Source organism: Oncorhynchus masou, unplaced genomic scaffold (assembly GCF_036934945.1).
Source record: "Oncorhynchus masou masou isolate Uvic2021 unplaced genomic scaffold, UVic_Omas_1.1 unplaced_scaffold_7556, whole genome shotgun sequence".
Lineage (NCBI taxonomy): Eukaryota > Metazoa > Chordata > Actinopteri > Salmoniformes > Salmonidae > Oncorhynchus > Oncorhynchus masou.
The window spans coordinates 1-13,770 of NW_027014020.1; the positions used below are offsets into that span (position 1 = coordinate 1).

The following is a 13,770-nucleotide window of genomic DNA, read 5'->3' on the forward strand; positions in this document are numbered from 1 at the left end:
TACTTCTCCTGTCTGATCAATAACCTCTACTTCTCCTGTCTGATCAATAACCTCTACTTCTCCTGTCTGATCAATAACCTTTCTGATCAATAACCTCTACTTCTCCTGTCTGATCAATAACCTCTACTTCTCCTGTCTGATCAATAACCTCTCTGATCAATAACCTCTACTTCACCTCTCTGATCGATAACCTCTGACCAATAGCCTCTACTTCTCCTGTCTGATCGATAACCTCTACTTCTCCTCTCTGATCAATAACCTCTACTTCTACTCTCTGATCAATAACCTCTACTTCTCCTGTCTGATCAATAACCTTTCTGATCAATAACCTCTACTTCTCCTGTCTGATCAATAACCTCTACTTCTCCTGTCTGATCAATAACCTCTCTGATCAATAACCTCTACTTCACCTCTCTGATCGATATCCTCTACTTCTCCTCTCTGATCGATATCCTCTACTTCTCCTCTCTGATCAATAACCTCTACTTCACCTCTGATCAATAACCTCTACTTCTCCTGTCTGATCAATAACCTCTCTGATCAATAACCTCTACTTCTCCTGTCTGATCGATAACCTCTACTTCTCCTCTCTGATCAATAACCTCTACTTCTCCTCTCTGATCAATAACCTCTCTGATCAATAACCTCTACTTCTCCTCTCTGATCAATAACCTCTACTTCTCCTCTCTGATCAATGACCTCTACTTCTCCTGTCTGATCAATAACCTCTACTTCTCCTGTCTGATCAATAACCTCTCTGATCAATAACCTCTACTTCTCCTCTCTGATCAATAACCTCTACTTCTCCTGTCTGATCAATAACCTCTCTGATCAATAACCTCTACTTCTCCTCTCTGATCAATAGCCTCTACTTCTCCTCTCTGACCAATAACCTCTACTTCTCCTCTTTGCTCAATAACCTCTACTTCTCCTGTCTGATCAATAACCTCTACTTCACTTCTCTGATCGATATCCTCTACTTCTCCTGTCTGATCAATAACCTCTACTTCTCCTGTCTGATCAATAACCTCTACTTCTCCTGTCTGATCAATAACATCTGACCAATAGCCTCTACTTCTCCTGTCTGATCAATAACCTCTGACCAATAGCCTCTACTTCTCCTGTCTGATCAATAACCTCTGATCAATAACCTCTACTTCTCCTATCTGATCAATAACCTCTACTTCTCCTGTCTGATAAATAACCTCTACTTCACCTGTCTGATCAATAACCTCTACTTCTCCTCTCTGATCAATAACCTCTACTTCTCCTGTCTGATCAATAATCTCTACTTCTCCTGTCTGATCAACATCATCTCTGATCAATATCCTCTACTTTTCCTCTCTGATCAATATCTTCTACTTTTCCTCTCTGATCAATAACATCTACTGCTCCTCTCTGATCAATAACCTCTACTTCTCCTGTCTGATCAATAACCTCTACTTCTCCTGTCTGATCAATAACCTCTACTTCTCCTGTCTGATCAATAACCTCTACTTCTCCTGTCTGATCAATAACCTCTACTTCTCCTGTCTGATCAATAACCTCTACTTCTCCTGTCTGATCAATAACCTCTCTGATCAATAACCTCTACTTCTCCTGTCTGATCGATAACCTCTACTTCTCCTCTCTGATCAATAACCTCTACTTCTCCTCTCTGATCAATAACCTCTGACCAATAGCCTCTACTTCTCCTGTCTGATCGATAACCTCTACTTCTCCTCTCTGATCAATAACCTCTACTTCTACTCTCTGATCAATAACCTCTACTTCTCCTGTCTGATCAATAACCTTTCTGATCAATAACCTCTACTTCTCCTGTCTGATCAATAACCTCTACTTCTCCTGTCTGATCAATAACCTCTCTGATCAATAACCTCTACTTCACCTCTCTGATCGATATCCTCTACTTCTCCTCTCTGATCGATATCCTCTACTTCTCCTCTCTGATCAATAACCTCTACTTCACCTCTGATCAATAACCTCTACTTCTCCTGTCTGATCAATAACCTCTCTGATCAATAACCTCTACTTCTCCTGTCTGATCGATAACCTCTACTTCTCCTCTCTGATCAATAACCTCTACTTCTCCTCTCTGATCAATAACCTCTCTGATCAATAACCTCTACTTCTCCTCTCTGATCAATAACCTCTACTTCTCCTCTCTGATCAATGACCTCTACTTCTCCTGTCTGATCAATAACCTCTACTTCTCCTGTCTGATCAATAACCTCTCTGATCAATAACCTCTACTTCTCCTCTCTGATCAATAACCTCTACTTCTCCTGTCTGATCAATAACCTCTCTGATCAATAACCTCTACTTCTCCTCTCTGATCAATAGCCTCTACTTCTCCTCTCTGACCAATAACCTCTACTTCTCCTCTTTGCTCAATAACCTCTACTTCTCCTGTCTGATCAATAACCTCTACTTCACTTCTCTGATCGATATCCTCTACTTCTCCTGTCTGATCAATAACCTCTACTTCTCCTGTCTGATCAATAACCTCTACTTCTCCTGTCTGATCAATAACCTCTACTTCTCCTGTCTGATCAATAACCTCTACTTCTCCTGTCTGATCAATAACCTCTACTTCTCCTGTCTGATCAATAACCTCTACTTCTCCTGTCTGATCAATAACCTCTACTTCTCCTGTCTGATCGATAACCTCTACTTCTCCTGTCTGATCAATAACCTCTACTTCTCCTGTCTGATCAATAACCTCTACTTCTCCTGTCTGATCAATAACCTCTACTTCTCCTGTCTGATCTATATCCTCTACTTCTCCTCTCTGATCGATATCCTCTACTTCTCCTCTCTGATCAATAACCTCTACTTCTCCTGTCTGATCAATAACCTCTACTTCTCCTGTCTGATCAATAACCTCTACTTCACCTGTGTGATCAATAACCTCTACTTCTCCTCTCTGATCAATAACCTCTACTACTCCTCTCTGATCAATAATATACACTTCTCCTCTCCGATCAATATGTTCTCTGATCAATAATTATGTATCGTCTCAAGTTTAAACTTTCCTGTTTTTTTGTTTCATGTTAATAACAACTTCTTCCGTGAGTCTTTTAAAAGTATAACTCTTTTTATCTCCTTAGGATGATCATAACCCTTATCTCTATTTATTTATGTGATTGAATAATTTATTTAAATCCCTCTGTAGTTAATCATGTACTGAATGGTCTTTAAAGCAAGTACGTCATACTGATCCCCCCCCTCCTCTCTCCTTGGTTTTGCCCTCCTCTCCCCCAGCTGATGCAGGCAGGTACCATGTGTCGTGGTCCTGCGGGAGCGTGCGACCTGCCAGAGTACTGCACTGGTGGCTCTCCCTACTGCCCGTCCAATGTTTACCTGCTGGATGGATCCTCCTGCCAGTATGGTCACGCCTACTGCTACAACGGCATGTGTCTGACCCACGAACAGCAGTGTCTGCAGCTGTGGGGCTACGGTAGGGCTGGACCGCCTCTATATAACCATGTAAACATACTGGTTCATTACACACCAGAATAGAGACCGCCTCTATATAACCATGTAAACATACTGGTTCATTACACACCAGAATAGAGACCGCCTCTATATAACCATGTAAACATACTGGTTCATTACACACCAGAATAGAGACGGCCCCTATATAACCATGTAAACATACTGGTTCATTACACACCAGAATAGAGACGGCCCCTATATAACCATGTAAACATACTGGTTCATTACACACCAGAATAGAGACGGCCCCTATATAACCATGTAAACATACTGGTTCATTAGACACCAGAATAGAGACCGCCCCTATATAACCATGTAAACATACTGGTTCATTACACACCAGAATAGAGACCGCCCTCTTTTACACTGCACACATAAGCATAGTAATAAAATAGGAGGATTTTGCAGATGCTTTCATCCAAGACGATATACAGTCAAGGCTGGGTATGGGAGCTCCCGGGAATACGAACCCACTAGCTTGGCGTTACAAGTGGCGCGCTCTGCCAACCCGAGCTACAGGGATATATTGGAACTTGGACAGTTGTACCGTCCAATCAGAAACCTTAGTATTATCTCGTTAACGGTTGGTACTCGGCTAACTCATTTCACAATGAATTACTTTGGTCGTGAAATTGGCACTTCTGCTCGTGAAATATAGTACTGCGCCCGTCTTAGCCTGTAGCCTATACACCCACTGCATTAGCACACACCCACACACACACACGCACACACACACGCACACACACCCACACCCACTGCACTACCACACACATACCCATGCTCTGTTTCTGTACACACAGACCTAGAGAGTACCACAGACCTAGAGAGTACCACAGACCTAGAGAGTACCACAGACCTAGAGAGTACACACAGACCTAGAGAGTACCACAGACCTAGAGAGTACACACAGACCTAGAGAGTACCACAAACCTAGAGAGTACCACAGACCTAGAGAGTACACACAGACCTAGAGAGTACACACAGACCCAGAGAGTACACACAGACCTAGAGAGTATCACAGACCCAGAGAGTACCACAGACTTAGAGAGTACCACAGACCTAGAGAGTATCACAGACCCAGAGAGTATCACAGACCTAGAGAGTACACACAGACCTAGAGAGTACACACAGACCTAGAGAGTACACACAGACCTAGAGAGTACACACAGACCTAGAGAGTACCACAGACCCAGAGAGTACCACAGACCTAGAGAGTACACACAGACCTAGAGAGTACACACAGACCTAGAGAGTACACACAGACCTAGAGAGTACACACAGACCTAGAGAGTACACACAGACCTAGAGAGTACACACAGACCTAGAGAGTATCACAGACCTAGAGAGTACACACAGACCCAGAGAGTACACACAGACCTAGAGAGTACCACAGACCTAGAGAGTACCACAGACCTAGAGAGTACCACAGACCTAGAGAGTACACACAGACCTAGAGAGTATCACAGACCTAGAGAGTACACACAGACCCAGAGAGTACACACAGACCTAGAGAGTACCACAGACCTAGAGAGTACCACAGACCCAAAGAGTACCACAGACCTAGAGAGTACCACAGACCTAGAGAGTACCACAGACCTAGAGAGTACCTGGAGAGCTTTTGTCACGTACCATAGTAACGTTTTAGCATTTAGAAACTCCAGATAGTCATTAGAATATCCACCTTTTTAAACAGTATTAACATAATTGATGATAAGGACCTAAACCTTTCTCTCTCTCTCTCTGCATCTGCATCATGGGTAGTGAAGTATCGGCTTTCCTTCTCACGTACAGAACACAGATCACCATGACGATCTACACCTTTAAACTACATTAACATAGAACGTTGGGTAACATGTATTACAGCATTAGTCATCCATCACAGTTCAAACCTTTATAACAAAGGATTATTTACCTAAAACCTATTTGATTATTTTCTTCATTAGTCCACTGTTAATAGGGATTCCCAGAACAGTGTGTATGTCAGTAGTCAAGTTTTTAATATAGAGCACTTTCAGTAACAAATATAAAATGTGATGATGATGCGTTTTGAAAAAGTTCTCTCTTCTTTTTTTCAGAATATTATTTTTGGACATAAACAAAATCCAAAGAAAAATTGTTTATTTTATCCTTTAAAAATAATATAAATATATATATATATATATATTCTGTCTGTCGTTCTTAGAGGGTGCAAACATCATGGTGACTCAAGTAGCTCAAACGGTTTGCTCCTTGAAAGTGGCTGTACGCACCCCTGTATGGGGCGTAATGGCTTTTCTCATGAGTGAGTGGTTGCTATAGTAACTTTTATTTTACACTATGGATTTTTTTTTTTTTTTTTGCTGCGTCCCAGGTGCCCGGCCAGCGCACGACGCCTGCTTTCAAGATGTCAACGCAGCAGGGAACGCGTTTGGAAACTGTGGGAAGGACGGACAGGGAAACTACATGAAGTGCGAAAAAAGGTTTGAGTGGGAAACAATGTCCTCTTGTAAACCTTCAATAACATGGCATAGTAGTTCCAATTCAACTTTGCCTGTTCATAGTTATAAAGTGTTGAGATATTATAGCATAGACCGGTGGTGGTCACACCGGAATTCTGTGGAGTTAAATCAGGTGTGTTTTTTATTTTTAATATGCCCTCATCCAATGAAGACGTTTAGATAAAGTACGAGGCTTAGTCATTTACATCCACAAAGCCATTATTCGTACCTGTAATCTTCTTATTGTCCTTGTTTTCCCCGTGGATGCATTGTTGCGTGTGTGCCTATTCGTCCGTCTGTCCGTCCTTCCATCCGCCGTCCATCTGTCTGTCTGCGTCTCGTGCGTGTGTCCGTCATTCGATCATGTGCGCTGTGCGTTGATCCCCAGCGACGCCAAGTGCGGGAAGATCCAGTGCCACAGCGCGGCCAAGAAGCCGAAGGGCACCAACGCAGTGTCCATAGACACCACCATCCGTACGGACGGCATGGAGGTGAAGTGCAGGGGGACATATGTCTATACCACCCAGGATGGACAAGGGGACCTCCCTGACCCGGGCCTCGTCATGACCGGCACCAAGTGTGGAGAGGGGAAGGCAAGTCGTGGTTGCAGTCGAATATTCATCTACTTGTATCTGTTCCATAGACTGTACTGTCAACTTTATCATAGACTGTACTGTCAACTTTATCATAGACTACTGTCAACTTTATCATAGACTGTACTGTCAACTTTATCATAGACTGTACTGTCAACTTTATCATAGACTACTGTCAACTTTATCATAGACTGTACTGTCAACTTTATCATAGACTACTGTCAACTTTATCATAGACTGTACTGTCAACTTTATCATAGACTGTACTGTCAACTTTATCATAGACTGTACTGTAAACTTTATCATAGACTACTGTCAACTTTATCATAGACTGTACTGTCAACTTTATCATAGACTACTGTCAACTTTATCATAGACTGTACTGTCAACTTTATCATAGACTGTACTGTCAACTTTATCATAGACTGTACTGTCAACTTTATCATAGACTACTGTCAACTTTATCATAGACTGTACTGTCAACTTTATCATAGACTACTGTCAACTTTATCATAGACTGTACTGTCAAATTTATCATAGACTGTACTGTCAACTTTATCATAGACTGTACTGTAAACTTTATCATAGACAGTAATGTCAACTTTATCATAGACTACTGTCAACTTTATCATAGACTGTACTGTAAACTTTATCATAGACTGTACTGTCAACTTTATCATATACTGTACTGTCAACTTTATCATAGACTACTGTCAACTTTATCATAGACTGTACTGTAAACTTTATCATAGACTGTACTGTAAACTTTATCATAGACAGTACTGTCAACTTTATCATAGACTACTGTCAACCTTATCATAGACTGTACTGTAAACTTTATCATAGACAGTACTGTCAACTTTATCATAGATTACTGTCAACTTTATCATAGACTGTACTGTAAACTTTATCATATACTGTACTGTCAACTTTATCATATACTGTACTGTAAACTTTATCATAGACTACTGTCAACTTTATCATATACTGTACTGTAAACCTTATCATAGACAGTACTGTCAACTTTATCATAGACTACTGTCAACTTTATCATAGACTGTACTGTCAACTTTATCATAGACTGTACTGTCAACTTTATCATAGACTACTGTCAACTTTATCATAGACTGTACTGTCAACTTTATCATAGACTGTACTGTAAACTTTATCATAGACAGTAATGTCAACTTTATCATAGACTACTGTCAACTTTATCATAGACTGTACTGTAAACTTTATCCGCAAGACTGTACTGTCAACTTTATCATATACTGTACTATCAACTTTATCATAGACAGTACTGTAAACTTAGCATCATAGACTACTGTCAACCTTATCATAGACTGTACTGTAAACTTTATCATAGACAGTACTGTCAACTTTATCATAGATTACTGTCAACTTTATCATAGACTGTACTGTAAACTTTATCATATACTGTACTGTCAACTTTATCATATACTGTACTGTAAACTTTATCATATACTGTACTGTCAACTTTATCATAGACTACTGTCAACTTTATCATAGACTGTACTGTAAACTTTATCATAGACTGTACTGTCAACTTTATCATATACTGTACTGTAAACATGTTCTATGTTATTCTTTCACCTTGTATTATTATATTAGTATTGACTATGATAGTATTGATTATGTTAGTATTGATTATATTAGTATTGATTATGTTAGTATGTATAATGTTAGTATTGATTATATTAGTATTGACTATGTTAGTATTGATTATGTTAGTATTGATTATATTAGTATTGATTATGTTAGTATTGATTATGTTAGTATTGATTATATTGGTATTGATTATGTTAGTATGGATTATGTTAGTATTGATTATGTTAGTATTGATTATGTTAGTATTGATTATGTTAGTATTGATTATATTGGTATTGATTATGTTAGTATTGATTATGTTAGTATTGATTATGTTAGTATTGATTATGTTAGTATTGATTATATTGGTATTGATTATGTTAGTATTGATTATATTAGTATTGATTATGTTAGTATTGATTATGTTAGTATTGATTATGTTAGTATTGATTATGTTAGTATTGATTATATTAGTATTGATTATGTTAGTATGTATAATGTTAGTATTGATTATATTAGTATTGACTATGTTAGTATTGATTATATTAGTATTGATTATGTTAGTATGGATTATGTTAGTATTGATTATGTTAGTATTGATTATGTTAGTATTGATTATGTTAGTATGTATAATGTTAGTATTGATTATATTAGTATTGACTATGTTAGTATTGATTATGTTAGTATTGATTATATTAGTATTGATTATGTTAGTATTGATTATGTTAGTATTGATTATGTTAGTATGGATTATATTAATATTGATTATGTTAGTATTGATTATGTTAGTATGTATAATGTTAGTATTGATTATGTTAGTATTGATTATGTTAGTATTGATTATGTTAGTATGGATTATATTAATATTGATTATGTTAGTATTGATTATGTTAGTATGGATTATATTAATATTGATTATGTTAGTATTGATTATGTTAGTTTGGATTATGTTAGTATGGATTGGGTGTCTACTAGTGATGTAATAAATGTCACTATCTCATCCATAACCTGTAAGCTTTACTCAAGTGTGATTCATACATGTACATATACTACATTTGTAGACAGGCATGCACCCCAGTTACCATCCAGAGCCAAAACGCAGCAGCATTACCCTGTTTCCCACTTGCCTCACACCTTCTACAGCAGTGGTCCTCAGTGTGTGTATGAAATCTAAGCATCTTTGTGTTACTGCAGGTGTGGGGACACTTCGGTCCAAAGCGCCTCTTTCACCGAGCTGGAGAGCTGCATCGCTCACTGTCATGGCCATGGGGTAAGCACTAGGCCTCACACACACACACACACACACACACACACACACACACACACACACACACACACAAACACACAGCACAAACACACACATAGGTCAGTTAACACACACAGTCAGACACACACACATACACACACACACACAAACACAACACACACACACATAGATTGATTTAACACACACAGGTCAGTTAACACACACACACCCATACATGGGTCAGTTAACACACACACACACACACACGGGTCAGTTAACACACACACATACACACACGGGTCAGTTAACACACACATACACACACACGGGTCAGTTACACACACACACGGGTCAGTTAACACACAAACATGCACACACGGGTCAGTTAACACACACACATACACACACACGGGTCAGTTAACACACACACACATACACACACACGGGTCAGTTAACACACACAAACACACACACACACACGGGTCAGTTAACACACACACACACACACGGGTCAGTTAACACACACACACACACACACACGGGTCAGTTAACACACACACACACACACACACACACACACGAGTCAGTTAACACACACACACACACACACACGAGTCAGTTAAACACACACATACACACACACACACACATACACACACGGGTCAGTTAACACACACACACACACACACACACGGGTCCCAGTTAACACACACACACACGGGTCAGTTAACACACACACACACACACACACGGGTCAGTTAACACACACACACTTTTCCCCATCCTTGTAATCTTTTTTGTCGTACATTGTCCTTGGGGCGAAGGCAGATAGCTGTCACTGTAGCTCTTGTAAAACAGGAGAAATGGATGGTAGCGACACAACACCTGAAGCCATAAACTATTTGTTGGTTAAGTACTGCATAGCCACAGGGAGAGATGGCAGATCACATCTTTGTTTATGAGACAATAAACATTGTGTTTGCATTGTGTACAGCACAACCACCTGTCCCTATAGGAATCTAGGCCTAACTTTGTTTTCATTGTCATGACTCACACATATCACTGTCAGCTGTTTAGTGGCTTGCCGCTTTCAGTTGCCAGAGACACAATTAAACTGTTGTTAACACCAGAAACGTTTCTTATCTCAAACAGGCTCTCCAGGTCTTAAAACGAGCCCTCCAGGTCGGCCATCTTAGAAGCTGAAAACTGTTGACTCTCAGTAAGCAAGGCTTCCATTGGCGAGGCGCTGGCATTCTATAATGTTTTGAAATCTCCTCAACCAACAGCTTCCTGAGCTTGTGAGACAAACAGAACATGCCTCTCATTCTTTAATCTCCCTTCTCTTGTTCTATCATTCATTTTCTCGCTCTGCCCTGTTTAAAAGCCTTCATTTGTCCTGTTTTGCTTTCTCCCTCACACTGAAAGGGGCCAGCAAATGGAAATGGCTCTGAGGAGGGATTATTTAAAGCATAGTTTTCCCACTCTTTCTTCTCTTTTGTGACTTTTTCATTTGCATTATAATTTGGTTCCTATTGATCTCCGGGCTTAAAGAGAGCAGCGAGGATGTAAAAAACAAGACATTTTAATTTTAAAAAACGACTAGCGTCTGTATCTTTGCTTGAGTACAAACGAAGAAGCAGCTTCACTGCATCTACAGTATCATATTGGCTCTGCAGCTTCTCTGCATTTATCAGGCTTCTGCTTCGCTCATCTGCAGCTTCTCTGCATTTATCATCTTGGCTCTCTGCAGCTTCTCTGCATTTATCTTGTTTCTGCAGCTTCTCTGCATTTATCATTTGGCTCTCTGCAGCTCCTCTGCATTTATCATCTTGGCTCTGTAGCTTCTCTGCATTTATCATTTTGGCTTCTGCAGCTCCTCTGCATTTATCATTTCGGCTCTCGCAGCTCCTCGCATTATTTCATCTTGGCTCTGCAGCTTTCGCATTTATTATCTTCGCTTGCAGCTTCTGTGCATTTATCATCTTGGCTTCTTGCAGCTTCTGTGCATGTATAATCTTGGCTCGCAGCTTTCTCGCATTTACTTTTGGCTTCGCAGCTTTCGCATTTATCATTTCGGGCTTCTCGCAGCTTGCGCATTTATCATTTCGGGCTTTGCAACTTTCGCGCATTTACTAATTTCGGGCTTCGGCAGCTTTCGCATTTACTACTCCTGGGCTTCTCGGCAGCTTCGCGCATTTATCACCTCTGGTTTCAGCTTTACTTATCATTCTACTGGCAGCTCTCTGCATTTACTTACTGGCAGCTCTCTGTGATTAATATCTATTTCTTCAGCAGCTTTCATTGAGAAGATGAGAAATATTCACAAAACAATCTCAGGAGGGTCACGAGAATCCTTTTCGTGCAAAGCACTCTGAGACCAAAACACCATTTGGCCGGGAGAGAATACAGGCTGGGCTTCATGATGGCCGACATGGGAGCTTTTTAATGAAGCATTTCGCAGTCAACAAGAATGTTTCTAATCAGTGATATGATCATTGGAAAGCATTTTTCGATGTGAAAAGCAGCAGGAAACACGAAGCAGAATGTCCGGCGATAATAATCAAGTGGAAAATGTAATTGTTCAGAAAGCGTTTTGATACGAAGTATCAAACAAGTGGATTTGCAACGCCAAGATCTTTGATTTACTAAACTTGGCCACAAAGAACTAAAACCCTTTCATTCAAAGTTCATCGAGTTTGGTTCTGTGTTCAAAGTCATAGAGTTTGTTTCAACGTTCAAATCTGTACAGTTATTTCAAAATTCAAAATATGCATTCAGTTCAACATTCAAAGCCATTCAGTCACTTCAACATTCAAAGCCATTCAGTCACTACAACATTCAAAGCCATTCAGTCACGTCAACACATTCAAAGCCATTCAGTCACTACAACATTCAAAGCCATTCAGTCACGTCAACACATTCAAAGCCATTCAGTCTCTTCAACATTCAAAGCCATTCAGTCACTTCAACATTCAAAGCCATTCAGTCTGTTCAACATTCAAAGCCATTCAGTCACGTCAACACATTCAAAGCCATTCAGTCAGTTCAGTTCAACATTCAAAATGATACAGTCTCTTCAACATTCAAAGCCATTCAGTCACTTCAACATTCAAAGCCATTCAGTCACTACAACATTCAAAGCTATTCAGTCACTACAACATTCAAAGCTATTCAGTCACTACAACATTCAAAGCTATTCAGTCACTACAACATTCAAAATGATTCAGTCGGTTCAGTTCAACATTCAAAATGATTCAGTCGGTTCAGTTCAACATTCAAAATGATTCAGTCGGTTGAAGTGTTTAGCAACAGACAGCAGAATCACACAGAATCTCAGTATGACCTCACAAGTGGAGGGAAGTCTGTCAGATTCAACACCTCATGTAGTAAACAAAAACGTAGCGCGCTAAATTCACTTTTCACTTCTCCAGACACGTACTGGAAGGTCAACATGGTAACACAGTGTGTGTGTGTGTGTGTGTGTGTGTGTTTGTGTGTGTGTGTGCGTGTGTGTGTGTGTGTGTGTGTGTGATCTCCAAAGGTGTGCAACAGCAATGGCAACTGTCACTGTAACCGAGGGTGGGCACCTCCCTTCTGTGAGAAGCTTGGTCTGGGAGGCAGTGTGGACAGTGGGCCTGTCCAGTACCACAGTGAGTTGACCTTCACACCCATTCTCCTTCCTGGGATTCACGACACCCCCTGTCAATCTTCACACGCCATCTGAATGTCACATTAACGCTGCCTTGTTGTTTCTGGTCCAGTTGAAACTTTCTTCCACCAGTTTCAAATCATTTTTTTTATAGAAGATGCTTCTATAAAGGTTTCTATAAAAGTGGGTAATGTTATTCTCCCTCTCTCTGTGTACTCCAGGTCAGCTGGGCTTGGTGTTGGGTCTTCTGTTTGTCTTCCTGGTTCTCCTACCTGGGATCCTCATCACCTTCTACTGCTATAAGATCAAGAGCTCCTACTACCACAAGTGGCTCTCCCAGAGAGACAAGAACAACAAGGCTAACAGGTAACTTACAGTCGCTGGCCGCGCCTCTATAAGACTTAATGAAGTCTTCATAAACCCTTCATAAACCCTTCATAAGCCCTTCATTAGGCCTACATAGATGCTTCACAAAGAAAATGGCACTCTATACAATAGGTTTTGTTTCAACAATGGATTGAACTCTAGAATCACCTAATAACTCAGAGACTGATAACACCGGGATGCTGGATGGGTTTGTAGCCAGAGAGATAACACTGGGATGCTGGATGACGGATCACCACCTCAAGCTGAACCTCGGCAAGACGGAGCTGCTCTTCCTCCCGGGGAAGGACTGCCCGTTCCATGATCTCGCCATCA

The 13,770-nt window shown here is 40.2% G+C and overlaps 1 protein-coding gene and 1 long non-coding RNA gene across 2 annotated transcripts; both read left to right on the plus strand.

The window, feature by feature from the left end:
- Positions 1-3,264: 3,264 nt before the first annotated feature.
- Positions 3,265-8,206, plus strand: LOC135537353 (disintegrin and metalloproteinase domain-containing protein 19; the record flags this gene model as incomplete). The annotated part of the gene is made up of 4 exons (XM_064963544.1): positions 3,265-3,460; positions 5,849-5,957; positions 6,364-6,568; positions 8,201-8,206. Coding segments are annotated over 4 exons (516 nt in total), but the record flags the coding sequence as incomplete, so codon positions are not given.
- Positions 8,207-9,388: 1,182 nt separating this feature from the next.
- Positions 9,389-13,431, plus strand: LOC135537352 (uncharacterized). The gene is made up of 3 exons (XR_010455198.1): positions 9,389-9,446; positions 12,964-13,072; positions 13,293-13,431. It is a non-coding gene; the product is annotated as an uncharacterized LOC135537352 (long non-coding RNA).
- Positions 13,432-13,770: the final 339 nt, after the last annotated feature.